Source organism: Haliotis rufescens, unplaced genomic scaffold, assembly GCF_023055435.1.
Source record: "Haliotis rufescens isolate VD_foot unplaced genomic scaffold, xgHalRufe1.0.p SCAF_35, whole genome shotgun sequence".
Classification (NCBI taxonomy): domain Eukaryota; kingdom Metazoa; phylum Mollusca; class Gastropoda; order Lepetellida; family Haliotidae; genus Haliotis; species Haliotis rufescens.
This window is the reverse complement of record NW_025964057.1, coordinates 5,333,299-5,354,018: the sequence shown is the minus strand read 5'-3', so window position 1 is coordinate 5,354,018 and position 20,720 is coordinate 5,333,299. Positions and strand designations below refer to the sequence as shown.

The following is a 20,720-nucleotide window of genomic DNA, read 5'->3' as shown; positions in this document are numbered from 1 at the left end:
TACAAAATATATAAATATTCAAACAACTCAATTAGTACTAATTGGACTTTGGCACAAATACAGCGTATCAAAGGTTTTTATGTCTTTTTACATGTAAAAGTGTGTAAAAATATGAACAAAACAGACTATTGCGAAACTGAGCATAACCAGGTGTAAGTAGATCAAGGTGAATGACCTATGACACCTTGACGACAGGTGAAAACAGGTGCTTGAAACCCACGTGCATGTGATTTGTCAGTGGTTAGTGATTTGTGAGTGGCATTGTGGGATAGTGAATCATCAGGGTTAGTGTGTCAAGACCTAAGTGGTTAACTCTCGGCATCAGGGTTGGTGTGTCAAGACCTAAGTGGTTAACTCTCGGCATCAGGGTTGGTGTGTCAAGACCTAAGTGGTTAACTCTCAGCATGAGGGTTAGTGTGTCAAGACCTAAGTGGTTAACTCTCAGCATCAGGGTTAGTGTGTCAAGACCTAAGTGGTTAACTCTCGGCATCAGGGTTGGTGTGTCAAGACCTAAGTGGTTAACTCTCAGCATCAGGGTTGGTGTGTCAAGACCTAAGTGGTTAACTCTCTGCATGAAGACCTAAGTGGTTAACTCTCAGCATCAGGGTTAGTGTGTCAAGACCTAAGTGGTTAACTCTCGGCATCAGGGTTGGTGTGTCAAGACCCAAGTGGTTAACTCTCGGTGTGATACTGTTGAGATGCAGCTGCAAGGACACAATACTATATGATATCAAGGTTGAAAGTCATGCAACTGTCAACAGGGGTGGCTCTATCCACTCATATCATTCTCAGTCTGGCAGTACACAAACTACAAGGAAAACAAATAATATAAGTGTTGTGTTTAACACCCTTTTGAACAGTATATCAATATATCTGTACACTTCACGTGGGCAACTGTTGGTTATTTATCAGGAAACAGCACAAACACATGGTTTATAATTCTGTACATGGGTTTAATCACAGCTTACATCAAGGAGGAGCAGAGGGAACACCTGCAATGATGGATGAACATATAGAAATCATCCTTATACACCACACGACCATTAGCATGCACAAAGGTCAAGGATACATGAGTATTTGTAGCAGGGGTTGGGAGCCCGAAGCTGACTTGTGAATAACGCAGCAGAGTTGGGACACGTATCAACTTCATCAGTCCTGTGTTTCTGCACTACATACCCTGCTGACATGATAATGGCGGCTATGGGACACAGCTCCATTTAAGCTTCACAGCTTCACACTAGATAGAGTCTTGCAGACAAGGAGGACACAGACCAGGGTGTCGCTGTACAAAACAACCTTAGCGCTATGACTGTTGTAAGTCTATGTTAAGTTATCGGTTTTCAAAGGGGGGAGGGGGTGGAATGATCCAGACCCGCTGGACCACAATCCCCTTCTGGACCCCACTTCTGGATGCACCTAAGCATATAAACACCTGCCCCTACCTGTGTTTTCTCAGCCCCTAACCCACACCTCAGAACCAGACACTGGATTAAGGAACACCTCAGACTACACTTTCTTGGTTTTATTCTTATCAAGGGTCCACCAATCCTAATTATGATTCAGTACTGAACTATCAAAAAATACCAAAGGGTAGAGGAATGGCAAGTCGGCACTTTCCAGAGAATGCTATTCATGCACTGATGAAGCTGTTAAGAAATCACAGGCAAAAAGTCCCCAAACTGAGATTCAGTTACCATGGTTACATTGATGAATAGCACTCTCAGTGTGATAGATACACTTAAAGGCTTAACGAAATCACATCACATTTTTTCTGTACTAGAGAAAATGGAACAAAATACAAACACTTCCCACTGTTTCAACTCATCATGGATCAGGTCTGTCTTCAAAACAACAGAAGCTAGTTCCTCAGTAGCACTTAGTTATTGTATGTACAATCTACATCCCATTATTTACACATATCATGCATCAATTAAATATCTTGTTACATCAACAACTCAACCAGTCTTCAAGATACTCACCCCCACACTTACATCACCCTACCAAGCTGTACCACCCATTCAACCCACCCTATTAAGCTCTGACAGCCACTCACCCCACCCACCCCCACACTTACATCACCCTACCAAGCTGTACCACCCACTCAACCCACCCTATCAAGCTCTGACAGCCACCCATCCCCACACTTACATCACCCTACCAAGCTGTACCACCCACTCAACCCACCCTATCAAGCTCTGACAGCCACTCACCCCACCCACCCCCACACTTACATCACCCTACCAAGCTGTACCACCCACTCAACCCACCCTATCAAGCTCTGACAGCCACTCACCCCACCCACCCCCACACTTACATCACCCTACCAAGCTGTACCACCCACTCAACCCACCCTATCAAGCTCTGACAGCCACCCACCCCCACACTTACATCACCCTACCAAGCTGTACCACCCACTCAACCCACCCTATCAAGCTCTGACAGCCACTCACCCCACCCACCCCCACACTTACATCACCCTACCAAGCTGTACCACCCACTCAACCCACCCTATCAAGCTCTGACAGCCACCCACCCCACCCACCCCCACACTTACATCACCCTACCAAGCTGTACCACCCACTCAACCCACCCTATCAAGCTCTGACAGCCACCCACCCCACCCATCCCCACACTTACATCACCCTACCAAGCTGTACCACCCACTCAACCCACCCTATCAAGCTCTGACACCCACCCACCCCACCCATCCCACACTTACATCACCCTACCAAGCTGTACCACCCACTCAACCCACCCTATCAAGCTCTGACAGCCACCCACCCCCACACTTACATCACCCTACCAAGCTGTACCACCCACTCAACCCACCCTATCAAGCTCTGACAGCCACTCACCCCACCCACCCCCACACTTACATCACCCTACCAAGCTGTACCACCCACTCAACCCACCCTATCAAGCTCTGACAGCCACTCACCCCACCCACCCCCACACTTACATCACCCTACCAAGCTGTACCACCCACTCAACCCACCCTATCAAGCTCTGACAGCCACCCACCCCCACACTTACATCACCCTACCAAGCTGTACCACCCACTCAACCCACCCTATCAAGCTCTGACAGCCACTCACCCCACCCACCCCCACACTTACATCACCCTACCAAGCTGTACCACCCACTCAACCCACCCTATCAAGCTCTGACAGCCACCCACCCCACCCACCCCCACACTTACATCACCCTACCAAGCTGTACCACCCACTCAACCCACCCTATCAAGCTCTGACAGCCACCCACCCCACCCATCCCCACACTTACATCACCCTACCAAGCTGTACCACCCACTCAACCCACCCTATCAAGCTCTGACACCCACCCACCCCACCCATCCCACACTTACATCACCCTACCAAGCTGTACCACCCACTCAACCCACCCTATCAAGCTCTCACATATCTCCACACTTACACCACCCGCCTCACCATACCACCTGCCTCACCATACCACCCACCTCACCGTACCAAGTTGTGCCATGTAGGAACTGAGTATTTCATCAATCAACAAGATTCAGATGTAATTCATTACACAAGGTTGTCAACCAGCAGCTCACACAGAACATCCTCCTAAACATCACGTAGCACTGCAAGTAACAACCACAGCAAGCATGTCACTTTAGTCATCAAAGCAAACATGCTAGCACAGAGAAGCTTGTGCCTGTATAGATAACACTACTCCAGACCTGGAACAAGGTGACAGGAGAGTACTGGTGTGGAATGATTAGGATCATGATGTTGCTGTGGATGATGATGATGATGTGGAAGCTGCAGATGCTGCTGTATACACACTGGCTTGACACAAAGCCAGAGAATGATTACAAATTAAATGGGCAACTGTGTCGCGATGAAGTTGGTCGGCAACAGAATCATGGAACGCCGAATGCCACCACCAGGTCCTCTCTGTGTTGGATCTTCACGTCTTTCAGCGCCTTGGCGGCCTTGGCTGCCACACTCGTTATCTGAAACACAACCTCAACACTATAGTACCTGCTTACAATTACATTCGGCAGAACAAGCTCCAACTTAAAGCCAGCAACATGTGACACCACCATCCACTCACCATCTGTATGTCTGCTAGGGTAACTGGAGGGGCAGCCAGCACCATGTGACACCATCCTACAGTCACCATCTGTATGTCTGCTAGTGTAACTGGAGGGGCATCCAGCACCATGTGACACCATCATCCACTCACCATCTGTATGTCTGCTAGTGTAACTGGAGGGGCAGTCAGCACCATGTGACGCCATCATCCACTTACCATCTGTATGTCTGCTAGGGTAACTGGAGGGGCATCCAGCACCATGTGACACCATCCTACACTTACCATCTGTATGTCTGCTAGGGTAACTGGAGGGGCAGTCAGCACCATGTGACGCCATCATCCACTTACCATCTGTATGTCTGCTATGGTAACTGGAGGGGCGGCCAGCACCATGTGACACCATCATCCACTCACCATCTGTCTGTCTGCTAGTGTAACTGGAGGGGCAGTCAGCACCATGTGACACCATCCACTTACCATCTGTATGTCTGCTAGGGTTACTGGATGGGCAGTCAGCACCATGTGACACCATCCTACACTTACCATCTGTATGTCTGCTAGTGTAACTGGAGGGACAGTCAGCACCATGTGACACCATCCTACACTTACCATCTGTATGTCTGCTAGTGTAACTGGAGGGGCAGCCAGCACCATGTGACACCATCCTACAGTCACCATCTGTATGTCTGCTAGTGTAACTGGAGGGACAGTCAGCACCATGTGACACCATCCTACACTTACCATCTGTATGTCTGCTAGTGTAACTGGAGGGGCATCCAGCACCATGTGACACCATCATCCACTCACCATCTGTATGTCTGCTAGGGTAACTGGAGGGGCAGCCAGCACCATGTGACACCACCATCCACTCACCATCTGTATGTCTGCTAGGGTAACTGGAGGGGCATCCAGCACCATGTGACACCATCATCCACTCACCATCTGTATGTCTGCTAGTGTAACTGGAGGGGCAGCCAGCACCATGTGACACCATCATCCACTCACCATCTGTCTGTCTGCTAGTGTAACTGGAGGGGCAGCCAGCACCATGTGACACCACCATCCACTCACCATCTGTATGTCTGCTAGGGTAACTGGAGGGGCATCCAGCACCATGTGACACCATCCACTCACCATCTGTCTGTCTCCTAGTGTAACTGGAGGGGCAGCCAGCACCATGTGACACCATCCTACAGTCACCATCTGTATGTCTGCTAGTGTAACTGGAGGGACAGTCAGCACCATGTGACACCATCCTACACTTACCATCTGTATGTCTGCTAGTGTAACTGGAGGGGCAGCCAGCACCATGTGACACCATCCTACAGTCACCATCTGTATGTCTGCTAGTGTAACTGGAGGGACAGTCAGCACCATGTGACACCATCCTACACTTACCATCTGTATGTCTGCTAGGGTAACTGGAGGGGCAGCCAGCACCATCTGTGGGGCTGAAATCCCGTTGGGCAGTGATGGACGGTATAACTTAGATCGTCCATGGCCACTCATCACCATATTCAGGCGATTGCTGCAGACAAAGAGAAAACACAAGGACTGATCAGCTCGAACACAAAGAACCTTCCAGTACTACTAGCCACACATCGTCTGTCCTAAGCACACAATATCTGTCCATATTTGTGTTGGACACTTCCCATCACACAATGTCCATGTTGGAGATTCTGGGGCAGATTAGCTGATATCACGACTGTAACTAACTGTATGTGGATCAGACCAACCAGTCCTGGATATCACAGTAATGTAATCAACAAAGTCACAATTACACACCACACAATCAATTTCAGTACAGGTTACCATCTAAACCTGGAATCCCTTAGGTTTACTGCCTTTAACAGTGTTCGTATGTAATGCATTGCCTTGCCTTGCATTGAGTTACGTATCAACCTGTACGTAAACTGTCACAAGAGCTTCATATCTACCTGTCTACAACAGGTTCATATCTACCTGTCAACAATGGGTTCATATCTACCTGTCTACAACAGGTTCATATCTACCTGTCTACAACTGGTTCATATCTACCTGTCAACAATGGGTTCATATCTACCTGTCAACAACGGGTTCATATCTACCTGTCTACAATTGGTTCATATCTACCTGTCTACAACAGATTCATATCTACCTGTCAACAACGGGTTCATATCTACCTGTCTACAATTGGTTCATATCTACCTGTCTACAACAGGTTCATATCTACCTGTCAACAATGGGTTCATATCTACCTGTCTACAACAGGTTCATATCTACCTGTCTACAACTGGTTCATATCTACCTGTCAACAATGGGTTCATATCTACCTGTCAACAACGGGTTCATATCTACCTGTCTACAATGGGTTCATATCTACCTGTCTACAACAGATTCATATCTACCTGTCTACAACTGGTTCATATTTACCTGTCAACAACTGGTTTATATCTACCTGTCAACAACTGGTTTATATCTACCTGTCAACAACAGGTTCATATCTACCTGTCAACAATGGGTTCATATCTACCTGTCTACAACAGGTTCATATCTACCTGTCTACAACAGGTTCATATCTACCTGTCTACAACTGGTTCATATCTACCTGTCAACAATGGGTTCATATCTACCTGTCAACAACGGGTTCATATCTACCTGTCTACAATTGGTTCATATCTACCTGTCTACAACTGGTTCATATCCACCTGTCTACAATGCATTCATATCTACCTGTCTACAACAGGTTCATATCTACCTGTCTACAATGGGTTCATATCTACCTGTCTACAATAGGTTCATATCCACCTGTCTACAATGGGTTCATATCTACCTGTCAACAACGGGTTCATATCTACCTGTCTACAATGGGTTCATATCTACCTGTCTACAACAGATTCATATCTACCTGTCTACAACTGGTTCATATCTACCTGTCAACAACTGGTTTATATCTACCTGTCAACAACTGGTTTATATCTACCTGTCAACAACTGGTTTATATCTACCTGTCTACAACGGGTTCATATCTACCTGTCTACAACAGGCTCATATCTACCTGTCAACAACTGGTTCATATCTACCTGTCTACAACAGATTCATATCTACCTGTCTACAACTGGTTCATATCTACCTGTCAACAACTGGTTTATATCTACCTGTCAACAACTGGTTTATATCTACCTGTCTACAACGGGTTCATATCTACCTGTCTACAACAGGCTCATATCTACCTGTCAACAACTTGTTTATATCTACCTGTCAATAATGGGTTCATATCTACCTGTCAACAACGGGTTCATATCTACCTGTCAACAACAGGTTCATATCTACCTGTCAACAATGGGTTCATATCTACCTGTCTACAACAGATTCATATCTACCTGTCAACAACGGGTTGATATGTACCTGTCAACAACGGGTTCATATCTACCTGTCAACAATGGGTTCATATCTACCTGTCAACAACGGGTTCATATCTACCTGTCAACAACGGGTTCATATCTACCTGTCAACAACAGGTTCATATCTACCTGTCAACAATGGGTTCATATCTACCTGTCAACAACGGGTTCATATCTACCTGTCAACAATGGGTTCATATCTACCTGTCAACAACGGGTTCATATCTACCTGTCAACAACAGGTTCATATCTACCTGTCAACAATTGGTTCATATCTACCTGTCAACAACGGGTTCATATCTACCTGTCTACAACGGGTTCTTATCTACCTGTCAACGAGAGGTTCAAATCTACCTGTCAACAATGGGTTCATATCTACCTGTCAACAATGGGTTCATATCTACCTGTCTACAACTGGTTCAAATCTACCTGTCTACAACTGGTTTATATCTACCTGTCTACCTGTAGACTGTCACATGGGGTTCGTATCTACCTGTATACAAAGGAGGACTGTGTCTACCTGTATACAAAGGGGGATAATGTCTACCTGTATACAAAGGGGGATTGTGTCTACCTGTATACAAAGGGGGATTATGTCTACCTGTATACAAAGGGGGATAATGTCTACCTGTATACAAAGGGTGATTGTGTCTTCCTGTATACAAAGGGGGATTATGTCTACCTGTATACAAAGGGGGATAATGTCTACCTGTATACAAAGGGGGATTGTGTCTTCCTGTATACAAAGGGGGATTGTATCTACCTGTATACAAAGGGGGATAATGTCTACCTGTATACAAAGGGGGTTTATGTCTACCTGTATACAAAGGGGGATTATGTCTACCTGTATACAAAGGGGGATAATGTCTACCTGTATACAAAGGGTGATTGTGTCTTCCTGTATACAAAGGGTGATTGTGTCTTCCTGTATACAAAGGGGGATTGTGTCTACCTGTATACAAAGGGGGATTGTGTCTACCTGTATACAAAGGGGGATTGTGTCTACCTGTATACAAAGGGGGATTGTGTCTACCTGTATACAAAGGGGGATTGTGTCTACCTGTATACAAAGGGGGATTGTGTCTACCTGTATACAAAGGGGGATTGTGTCTACCTGTATACAAAGGGGGATTGTGTCTACCTGTATACAAAGGGGGATAATGTCTACCTGTATACAAAGGGGGATTGTGTCTTCCTGTATACAAAGGGGGATTATGTCTACCTGTATACAAAGGGGGATTGTGTCTTCCTGTATACAAAGGGGGATAATGTCTACCTGTATACAAAGGGGGATTGTGTCTACCTGTATACAAAGGGGGATTATGTCTACCTGTATACAAAGGGGGATAATGTCTACCTGTATACAAAGGGGGATTGTGTCTTCCTGTATACAAATGGGGTTGGCTGTCTGTATACAAAGGGTGTGTGTGTGTGTGTCTACCTGGATACAAAGGGAGTATCTGCCTGTATAAAAAGGGGGATTGTGTCTACCTGTATACAATGAGGGATTGTGTCTACCTTTAAACAAAGGGGGATAATGTCTACCTGTATACAAAGGGAGTATCTACCTGTATACAAAGGGGGATTGTGTCTACCTGTATACAAAGGGGGATTGTGTCTACCTGTATACAAAGGGGGATAATGTCTACCTGTATACAAAGGGGGATTGTGTCTTCCTGTATACAATGGGGGATTATGTCTACCTGTATACAAAGGGGGATAATGTCTACCTGTATACAAAGGGGGATTGTGTCTTCCTGTATACAAATGGGGTTGGCTGTCTGTATACAAAGGGTGTGTGTGTGTGTCTCTACCTGTATACAAAGGGAGTATCTGCCTGTATAAAAAGGGGGATTGTGTCTACCTGTATACAAAGAGGGATTGTGTCTACCTTTAAACAAAGGGTGATAATGTCTACCTGTATACAAAGGGGGGTTGTGTCTACCTGTATAGAAAGGGGGATTGTGTCTGCCTGTATAAAAAGGGGGATTGTGTCAACCTGTATAAAAAGGGGGGATTGTGTCTACCTTTATACAAAGGGGGATAATGTCTACCTGTATACAAAGGGGGTTTGTGTCTACCTGTATACAAAGGGGGATTGTGTCTGCCTGTATACAAAGAGGGATTGTGTCTACCTTTAAACAAAGGGTGATAATGTCTACCTGTATACAAAGGGAGTATCTGCCTGTATAAAAAGGGGGATTGTGTCTACCTGTATACAAAGAGGGATTGTGTCTACCTTTAAACAAAGGGTGATAATGTCTACCTGTATACAAAGGGGGGTTGTGTCTACCTGTATAGAAAGGGGGATTGTGTCTGCCTGTATAAAAAGGGGGATTGTGTCAACCTGTATAAAAAGGGGGGATTGTGTCTATCTTTATACAAAGGGGGATAATGTCTACCTGTTTACAAAGGGGGATTGTGTCTTCCTGTATACAAAGGGGGATTGTGTCTGCCTGTATACAAAGGGGGATTGTGTCTGCCTGTATACAAAGGGGGATTGTGTCTGCCTGTATACAAAGGGGGATTGTGGCAACCTGTATACAAAGGGGGATTATGTCTACCTGTATACAAAGGGGGGTTGTGTCTACCTGTTGAAAAGGGGGATTGTGTCTACCTGTATACAAAGGGGATCTACCTGTATAAAAAGGGGGATTGTGTCTACCTGTATAAAAGGGGGGATTGTGTCAACCTGTATACAAATGGGGTTGTCTGTCTGTATACAAAGGTGTGTGTGTGTGTGTGTCTACCTGTATACAAAAGGGAGATCTACCTGTATGCAAAAGGGGATTGTGTCTACCTGTATACATCTACCTGTATACAAAGGGGGGATCTACCTGTATACAAAGAGGGGATCTACCTGTAAACAAAGAGGGGACCTATGTGTATACAAAGGGGGATTGTGTCTACCTGTATACATCTACCTGTATACAAAGGGGGGATCTACCTGTAAACAAAGAGGGGACCTACGTGTATACAAAGGGGGATTGTGTCTACCTGTATACATCTACCTGTATACAAAGGGGGGATCTACCTGTATACAAAGGGGGATTGTGTCTATCTGTATACAAAGGGGGATTGTGTCTACCTGTATAAAAGGGGGGATTGTGTCAACCTGTATACAAATGGGGTTGTCTGTCTGTATACAAAGGTGTGTGTGTGTGTGTGTGTCTACCTGTATACAAAGAGGGGATCTACCTGTATACAAAAGGGGATTGTGTCTACCTGTATACAAAGGGGGGGATCTACCTGTATACAAAGAGGGGATCTACCTGTATACAAAAGGGGATTGTGTCTACCTGTATACATCTACCTGTATACAAAGAGGAGATCTACCTGTATACAAAGGGGGATTGTGTCTACCTGTATGAAAAGGGGGATTGTGTCAACCTGTATACAAATGGGGTTGTCTGTCTGTATGCAAAGGCGTGTATGCGTGTGTGTGTGTGTGTCTACCTGTATACAAAAGGGAGATCTACCTGTATACAAAGAGGGGATCTACCTGTATACAAAGGGGGGATTGTGACTACCTGTATTGCCTTGCTCTGTCATGGTACTCATGCTGCTCCATCGTCTGTGAGTCTGTGGATGTTACATCTATCACATCTCTGCAACATACAGACTCAGACAGTTACATATATGCCATATACATTGTAGATTATCACATTTATATCTCAGCCTGTCACACATTATACTCTCATCCGCACACCTCACTGTTAAATGTCTCACCCTGTCACACATACGTCACACTGTCAAATATCTCGGCCTGTCTCACAAACATCACACAGTCAAATATCTCATGCTGTGATACATACATCACACGGTCAAATATCTCATGCTCTAACACATACATCACACGGTTAAATATCTTTGCCTGTCACATACATAGTACTGTCAAATATCTCATCCTGTCACACATACGTCACACTGTCAAATATCTCATGCTTTCACACATACGTCACACGGTCAATATCTTTGCCTGTCACAAATACATACCGTATATGACCGCAGATAAGGCAACCCCATACATAAGCCGAGGTGTTAACTTGACCATTGAAATACGAAAGAAAATGATATGACCGGCAGATAAGCCTAACCAGGAAGTAAAAGGCAAAAGACACTGCGAAGTCGGATTGCAAGACATGTGCTGGTACTAGCAGATATTCAATAATATAAGATGAAAAACGTTGTAATTATATTGAAAGTCATTATTTTTTCTAATGAAGATTTAACAAACCAGTCATCTACTTTCATAATGTGGGAAGCTGTTACTCTTTTTTTTTTTAATCTCATTATGATCGTTTTTTGTTGCCATCAACAACGAAGCGCCATTTTGTGAATCGGCGTATATAGAATTATGAACCCGTGAGAAAATGTACCAACAAATGTTAGTGCCGTCTTTTCTTTCCTCCAATTTCTAACTTTCCTCTCATTTGAACTCATGATGAGAATACCTCAATAAAAATATTCCAACGTTTATACACCTATGCAGTAACTCACCAATTTGCTTCAATTCAACTTCAAACATTGCCGCGCCTATTGTATGTTAATCCAATTGAATTAAATAAACTATGAACACATTGAATGACCATCACTTACTCACAGGCTTCTCCAGTTTATTAAACTAATCTCTCGAAAACAAAGGAATTAAGCCTCTACTCCCAACACGATTGCTAAGTACCCACAACTTGAAAATGTTTGTGTAAACAACATGACAATACCAATCGGCCTGTTATTACCAGTCCTCATTTGCTTGTGTACCGTGTTGCTTTTTAAACAACAGGAAGCAATCACAGTGGTCACCGTTTGTGACGTCACAGGAAACAGCTGATCACATGTTTTTGCAAATGGCGAATGGAATAACTCGCCGTTACAGTTGTTTATTTGCCTCTTTCAATAAAGGTAGATACTTGTTCAGTATCAATTTATGAACTTTGCAAAACGTACATAATAGCTACTGGTGATTTCACCTGTGGATTATATATTATAGCTGTGGATTACATATATTGTTACATGTAAAGATTGTGGAGTTTATGAAGAAAGAAAAATTCAATTGAAAACTTATTATCGGAAGTAGTAACATGCATAACATTTTTAAAAAAAGACAACATTGGTGTATAATAATAACTTTATTGATAATTTATAACAATATTGGCTCTGGTAGCGGCAACTTCCAGACTTTCGGACCGTCTATCGGACCGTCATTCAGGCGATGTTTCTGACAGAATACTATCATGAAAGTGTATCCCGTGGATAAGCCGACCCCTTTCTACAGAATCTTTTTTCTGGTCCTCAAAATTCGGCTTATACGCGGTCATATACGGTAGTACTGTCAAATATCTCATCCTGTCACACATACGTCACACAGTCAAATATCTTCGCTTTCACACATATGTCACACTGTCAAATATCTCATGCTGTAATACATACGTCCCACTGTCAAATATCTCATGCTGTAACACATACGTCACACAGTCAAATATCTCATGATGTCACACATACGTCCCACTGTCACACATGCGTCACATATATCCCACTGTCAAATATCTCATACTGTCACACATACGTCACAATGTCACTGTCAAATATCTCTGCCTTTCACACACCCATCCCACTGTCAAACATCTCACCCTATCACACATTTGTCACACTGTCAAATATCCCAGCCTTTCACACATACGTCACATTGTCAAACATCCCAGCCTTTCACACATACGTCACATTGTCAAACATCTCAGCCTTTCACACATACGTCACATTGTCAAATATCTCATTCTGTCACACATACGTCCAACATCTCCGGCTGTCTAGTTACTCGTGCATGCAGGGACTCACCGGGCAGTCTTGTTGAGGATGCGGCTCAGTGCCGACTGCTCGTCGCCCTTCTGTGATGCCTGGGTGTACTGGGACCCACTCCGCTCTCTGTAACCATGACCACCAGGTATTAATTCTGTTAACTATCACTGTATTGGGAGAACTAGTACAGGTAACACAGACACTGCCTCCAGACTATGCCATGGCTGCTGACATGCTGGAACTGGCTGTGTCCCGCATCAAACAGCTCACTGGGGCATTGTCACAGTTGATTAGAAAACTCCCCTCAATAAACTGACTTTTGTTTCTACCATACAATGAGTGCATACACCTCACTGATCAATTGCATCTCAGCAAATACTGGAATGATGCATTTGTTCTCCCTAGCCACTCACAGGGTGGCAACTTTATACCACAGACAACACTAGGTTTCCTCTAGAAACCAGGTACTGGCTGATTGTGATCAGGTGAGTTGACTTACCCAGGTTGTGATCAGGTGAGTTGACTTACCCACATATTGGTTGATTGTGATCAGGTGAGTTGACTTACCCAGGTATTGGCTGATTGTGATCAGGTGAGTTGACTTACCCAGGTATTGGTTGATTGTGATCAGGTGAGTTGACTTACCTAGGTTGTGATCAGGTGAGTTGACTTACCCAGGTATTGGTTGATTGTGACCAGGAGAGTTGACTTACCCAGGTATTGGTTGATTGTGATCAGGTGAGTTGACTTACCCAGGTATTGGCTGATTGTGACCAGGAGAGTTGACTTACCCAGGTATTGGTTGATTGTGATCAGGTGAGTTGACGTACCCAGGTATTGGTTGATTGTGATCAGGTGAGTTGACTTACCCAGGTATTGGTTGATTGTGATCAGGTGAGTTGATTTACCCAGGTATTGGTGGATTGTGATCAGGTGAGTTGACTTACCCAGGTATTGGTTGATTGTGATCAGGTGAGTTGATTTACCCAGGTATTGGTTGATTGTGATCAGGTGAGTTGACTTACCCAGGTATTGGCTGATTGTGGTCAGGAGGGGACGGGTTGAGGAGACGAGTTCTCTCCGTAGGACTGATGAGCTGGGAAAAGAAACACTCAAAATTACAATAATTTTCTTTAAGGCTAAAAAACGGTATGCAGTTCTGATTTCCCGGCCACACAAAGTTACAGTAAAGCCTTGCAGGAAATTATAAACAAGCCGACCTTTCTATCCCTTTTCATAAAATGTCATCAAAATATCAGTTATATGTTTTAGTAAGCCATTGTTAATTAATCGCAATTCCTACAGCCATCCTTCTTGGCATCCCATGGGATTCATAGTGAATACTATTTGTGACAATTCTCATTCTGTATGAATACAAGACTCACCAAATACAAAAATACTAACACTCTACATATACATTAACAAATGAACACAAAGATTGTTAAATGATCACAGATTGTTTCACTGAATTTTTAACATTGATTAGTGTATCACAATTTACATCCAGATTTGTGTACGGGTTATCAACAGTTGTCAGGAGGCATTAACCTACAGACTTCCGAAATACTTGGATTCTAGAATGAGGACAGTCTAATGAAGAATTTGTTTTTGACATTGTAGTGATCCTACTATCCCACTTCACCACACTACCTCACATAACAGTCTAGGTGCAGTTACCATGGTTACTGTGTCCCCCCATTATCAGCTGTCCTATACTGTCACTACTACCTGCGCTATGGCAGCCAACAGTACAGTGTGACAAATGGGAACTTCTCAGGATGGCTACAAAATCAATACAAATTCATAAAATTGGTGCACCTTTCTCAACCTCAACCTCTTAAATACCGTATTTTCTTGAGTATAGTGCGCACTTTTTTTCCAAAAAACACAGCTGTGTAGAAGGGGGTGCGCATTATACACGAATTATGAGTTTGGATGTTTTTTCCCCCCATGGAAAGACATTACCGTGAGCACGAAACACCGGAAATACCATGTCAACAAATCCATACTGAAGTACGCAAATTAATCATGTAATTACACTGTCTGGCTAGAAAAAGTGTTCTTTGTATATCTGGACTTATGTTTGTAACTTATTTCATTAATTTTATTCAAAATATTGTTTTTATTAGTTTCGGCGAAATCGTGTGTGAAGCGATCGGAAGATCGCACAACTTATTGTTATCAACAGCAACCACTGTCAGATTACCGCTATTGACGCCTTGAAACGAACTTTAGTTGACAGAGAATGGATACATATATCATAAATGCCATACTTTGACTCGTTAAAAGTCATATTTGTTTTTGTTTGACGATTCTATGTCAACATGTAATTCTCGCGATCACATGCGCGTGAGCCTTGACGGTGACTGGTCAGACTGGTTCCATGTTTAAAAAAAAATACCAAGGAATAGCGATGAGCTGCTTCGCTTAGGGTTATTATTATTTTAAATATGTTTAGTAAACATGGTAAAAGCTGCATCTAAATTAACAATATATTGGAATATATTATTCCTGATAAAAAAAATAGTTTCAGATACAATTTTTGCCGATCCTTGCATAAAAATTCTGTAAAGTTATATCATTTGGTGTGTCTTGACCGAATCACCGGTCCATTCCAAGAAAACGTGTGTACAGCTGATTGCTGTTCCCTGCTTAGTTTACGAGAAAATACACAAGGTAATCTTAATCCCTGGATATAAAACAATCCTAGCAGAACAATAAATACTATTTAAACGGTAAATCAACATGTCTGGTGATTTTTTTATCTCAAATTCACCCGTTCCTTTGCCGGACTTCGCTGAAGGGGTACGGTGTAATTTTTTTTCGAATTTTTTTTCTCCAAAATACTGAACTCGCTAGAGGGGGGTGCGCATTATACATGGGTGCGCATTATACATGGGTGCGCACTATACTCAAGAAAATACGGTACTTCATTCCATGAGAGTAAATTGTGTATGGATTCCTAAACAAAGATTCAAACCAACAGATTTAGGAAGACAACATGATAAATTCGAATGTGCATACTAGCAAATAGAACAACTGACAAACATGGAACAAACCCATAGCTGCATGTACATCATAATCTACGGTTATGTAGAGCTGGAGTGGATGATGGAATAATTGTTCAATAACTAAATGATGATCAACCTACTATCATAGTATAAAGTCTAATTGATATTTAAACAAAGTGCTTAGGAAAATGAAACAAATTCTACATTTATCATGTGTTTATACATTCTTTTATAACGTAATGTTTAAATAATTACCAACAAGATGATTGCAACAGTCGTAATTAATATACTTGCTTTCATTAGGAAGCGAATGTTGGTATTATTTAAAGCACATATATCATCTAAGTAAACTGGCCTCTTTCTCTATTCTCAGTGACAGCTCAGATTATTGACATGAATCTTCATGCAATTGTCAAGAAGGGTTTAGATTCAGATTTAAACATGCTCATGTAAGATTTGCTTTTCTTATTCACAACTAATATCAAAACTGCAACTTTGTGCTGATGATGATTTACTGCTTTCTTTATCCATTCTAATATGAACATGATGAACATGAGGACCCATTTCTGGACAAACAGTTGGTGCATGAGACCGCCAGTGCCGCCTGATCAGGTTCAGCCATAACCTTATGATAGCTGCACCAGTAAGAGGAGGCGCTGGGAGGGCTAATCGCCCATGTATAAAAAAAATCCGTTAATCAATCAACCACATCTTTTCCGACACTGTAAAACAATAATGCCAATGTCAGCTTTAAATACATCTGGGAGGCGTGTGTAATGTAAACAGGGAAGTCGGGACAAATAACAGGTATGAGAACACAGCATCCCATTCCCATAGAACGTTAACATGACCGCCAGACAGATCTTTTGTGGTGGTTAAAAGTTATCAGGGTCGTCGGCATAATTACCCCGTCATCTTTATCGTCGTCACTACTGTAGCAACATCCCATTTTTTAGGTGCATATAAGTAAACTATTCATCGAACTTCACTTCCTCACATGACATGCGCTCCGCACTGACTTATGTGAACTAAGCTTATTTCATTGGCTGAAATATGTCGAAATAAATCCAAACATTTTTACCAATAGACTTTAAAACACATTTCCTATTAGGAACATCATATTTCAATAAACCGCCAACAATATCAATTTACATGACCTTGAAAGAACGTGAAAGTTTCGACGAGTAAATCCGATTCGCTGCTGCACTGTTATGTTGTTTCAAGATGGCCGCGCCATTGACAAACTTATGGAAATCAAGATTTGCAACCATAAATCCACTTCTACGCATATGCAAGGGAATGGGATACAGCTATAGGTGCTATAGTTTTGCAAAGCAATCAATAGCACGTATGCTCGAAAAGTCACTGATTCAAGACAATGTCAAAGTTAAGGTACGAAGGAGAAAATTTAAATTGTTTGATAGGCATTACTTAGAAGTTGACGGATGACAAGGTAGACACAATTTCATGAATAACCACTTCTTTAATATTGTAAAAGTCGTGCTTGACAACTATATAACGATCTATACCGAAACGTCGCTTTTTACACTATTATGTTCAGACTACCTTAGATGGAAAGATTCACAAACAATGATGTTTTGTGAGATATAATGGGCAGAGTGTGGATGATGCAGTCGGGGGCGATAAGCAAGGTCCTACCGCGGACTAGAAATCGCATACAGACCCTATCGCGGGTCAAGTTGTCCCTCCACCGTGCTTGGCAGACAGGACCCACAGCAAAGATACTGTCACTCCCCCTGCGGAAACAGCGGGCAGAAGAATTTGGGCTCTCGCTGTAGTTAGCAGGCAGCCAGAGTATCGTACACACACCAGCATGGTGTTAAACCAAACACCCCAACTGCACCATGCCCACTGTACCAAATTTATTGAAATAGATTAACAGCAATAAGAACGATACATTTATAAACTTGATAAGACTTTGTACAATGTCGTTCACTGTGGAAAAAAGGTGCAACCTGACAATTGGGGTGCTTTGGGGGGTGGGGGAAGAGGTGAAATGCTAACCGCCGGACACGTTGTGTTGTTAGAATGACTTAATGGTTGGGGAGTAAAAGTAGTGACGTCATGAGACCAAGGGTAGTGATGTCATGGGAGAAATGACGTATGGTTGCCATGGGGAGTATTTTGGCGGGTCTTGTGAGAGGAGTATGTTTTTAAACAAATGGTGGAAAATGGTAAATGGGAATAGTTACTAGTATTTGTTATGCGGAGCTGACCATAAACCGATTTAGCTAAACAACGCTAAATCATATTAAAGAAGTTGTTATTCATAAAATTGTGACTACCTAGAGAAACTTTAATGCACCTGAAGAGAAAATCGCTTAGGTGTGTGAGTGAGTTTGTTTTTACACCGCTTTTAGCAATGTTCCAGCAATATCATGGCTTGGGACACCCGATATGGGCGTCACACATTTTACCCATGGCGGGAATTGAACCCGGGCCTTCGGTGTAACGAGCGAACGCTGTAAAGGGGCATTGATCTACAGCAATTCCCCGGGACTGGTTGTTGCCTTTGTTATTGTTTTTTCCCCCAGAATACCCGGATGATATAGCAGAAATCTAAACTAGTTTGCGACCCAAAAATAAATCAACTGATCATTCCTCTTGCTGCGCAGCCTCGTGCATATTACATAACGAACATTTCACCTCAAATCAAACATGGATTTAGATTATATAATTACCCAAGACACAAGAAATGCCAAATGTGCTACCACTAATTATATCTGTAATAAATTCATTAGCGGAGGTTCAAGCAAATATCAACAAATACACAGGTGTAGGGCTATACCCGGAAACATGGATGACGACAAGAGGTTGCAATCATATTATCCCCACAATCCAAAATTTGAATATGCTTTCACTGCAGGGATTCTTTTTTATAAAATGATTAAACTATAACCATCAGGGGTATTTCCAAATAACGACATCCAATGAACTTCCACCATTCTTTTTGTCTGTTTGTTTAGGTTAAAATTAATTAACATGTGCCCTTTTTCGAAATCTTCATAGATCACATGTAACCACTCAGTGTTCAAAAATGCAAAAAACAGATATTGCCTCAAAGTTTATTTACGCTGTCCTTACAGACGGTAGTCCAGTCTCTAACACACTCACGACAGCTAGTGAGCCCTAGCAGGCAATGTTAGACAGCCGAGAAGAAGCCGAGATTAGTACCCCTTTAACTGACCCCAAATCGATTAGGGGAGCATTCATTGTACATTGTTATATTTTAGAGCATATTTTATGTTTTTAGCCTGAAACACCATGTGAGCTTGTCATCGCAAATTGTACATTTTCCTCCCTAAATGTTTGACACTTTCAATTTCTCCTCAGAAATGGCAAGAGGGGTTGAGGTGAAATATTATGTTGATGTTTGTCAGTAGAGATCTCCTACTGGACAAGTTTATTCAAAGTATTAAAGTCAGAATTTTAATATGATTGCCAGGTAGCCATCTTTGATTTTTAGAATAGTAAAAAAATCTGCACTCAAATGGAAAGGGACAGAGGCTAACTGCCATGTTGGAAACAATAGAGAATCATGCCTCAATCTTCTTAAACATCTTCTGTTCAGGAAGCATAGGATCCATGAAGCTGAAACTCCACATGCATGCTCCCGCCAATGATAACACCCCAATTTCTTCAAGAGGTTCGAATCTCATTTTCAGTTAGGCCACAGTGGCAGCCATATTGAAAAAGCTGTTTATGGCCATGATGGCATTTACTCACCTTTATTCCAAATGTAATGAAAGTTTTTACATATTTAGTTAGTAGTGGTCCATATTTTGTGATATTTAACTTGTAAAACGCCAAACAGCAGAGTAAATAAACCACTGCCCCACTATTCAATATTACCACTGGGAGGGTGGTAATAAGGAAACAAACAACACGCTTTCAAGCATTGTAAGTAAGTAATGAGTAATGAGTTGTGCGAAAAACAGTCATAGGTAGGTACCTCCTTAACTATACTTGGTCAAAATATATTTTGAGACAATATAACACTTTTGAAGTTTGTTCTTTATTTCTCTTTTATTTATTTTCCACCTCACCTGAATCTGTAAATCTGTAATAATGAAGCATTCCTTTGCTGAGATTCTGAACACTGAAACAAGGTTCCAGGGTTTGTAAGACTGCTGAGGATCAGGTGGTTACAATGTGATGGTCTGGATGGCTGATCATGCTAGCTGTCATCCAGTGGCTTTGGGGCACGTGGGGTGGGAGGGTGCCCGGTCATCTAAGGCGCTGCAATTTGCTGTGCAGAGTTGCATCCCTGGGGCATGCCAGAAACATGATCGTGCTTTAGCCCCAGTTTTGTGTCTTGGTTTGTCAACACCAAACCTGTGCTCATGGGTTTTACCAAAGTGGTAAACTTCTAAGACCTGCATCACTATGGTCTTTCCTCTCACATCAATATTATGGTTCTGTTCGGATGAACAAAACCTTCCAAATC

At 42.7% G+C, this 20,720-nt stretch overlaps 2 protein-coding genes across 2 annotated transcripts in view; one reads left to right on the top strand and one right to left on the bottom strand.

The window, feature by feature from the left end:
• Positions 1 to 3,350: 3,350 nt before the first annotated feature.
• On the bottom strand, positions 3,351 to 17,295 carry LOC124128224 (ragulator complex protein LAMTOR1-like). The gene is made up of 6 exons (XM_048381064.1): positions 17,160 to 17,295; positions 14,267 to 14,337; positions 13,281 to 13,367; positions 10,976 to 11,053; positions 5,461 to 5,590; positions 3,351 to 3,979 (listed from the first exon to the last, which is right to left on the bottom strand). Exons 1-6 carry the CDS (start codon positions 17,199 to 17,201, stop codon positions 3,887 to 3,889), a joined length of 501 nt encoding a protein of 166 aa, XP_048237021.1. The 5' UTR covers positions 17,202 to 17,295; the 3' UTR covers positions 3,351 to 3,886.
• A 152-nt stretch (positions 17,296 to 17,447) lies between these two features.
• Positions 17,448 to 20,720, top strand: part of LOC124128223 (probable asparagine--tRNA ligase, mitochondrial) — a 35,559-nt gene continuing 32,286 nt past the window's right edge. The window contains exon 1 of the mRNA XM_046491597.2: positions 17,448 to 17,644. Coding sequence (XP_046347553.1) covers positions 17,477 to 17,644 — 168 coding nt within the window. The 5' untranslated portion in view covers positions 17,448 to 17,476. The remainder of the gene's footprint in view (positions 17,645 to 20,720) is intronic.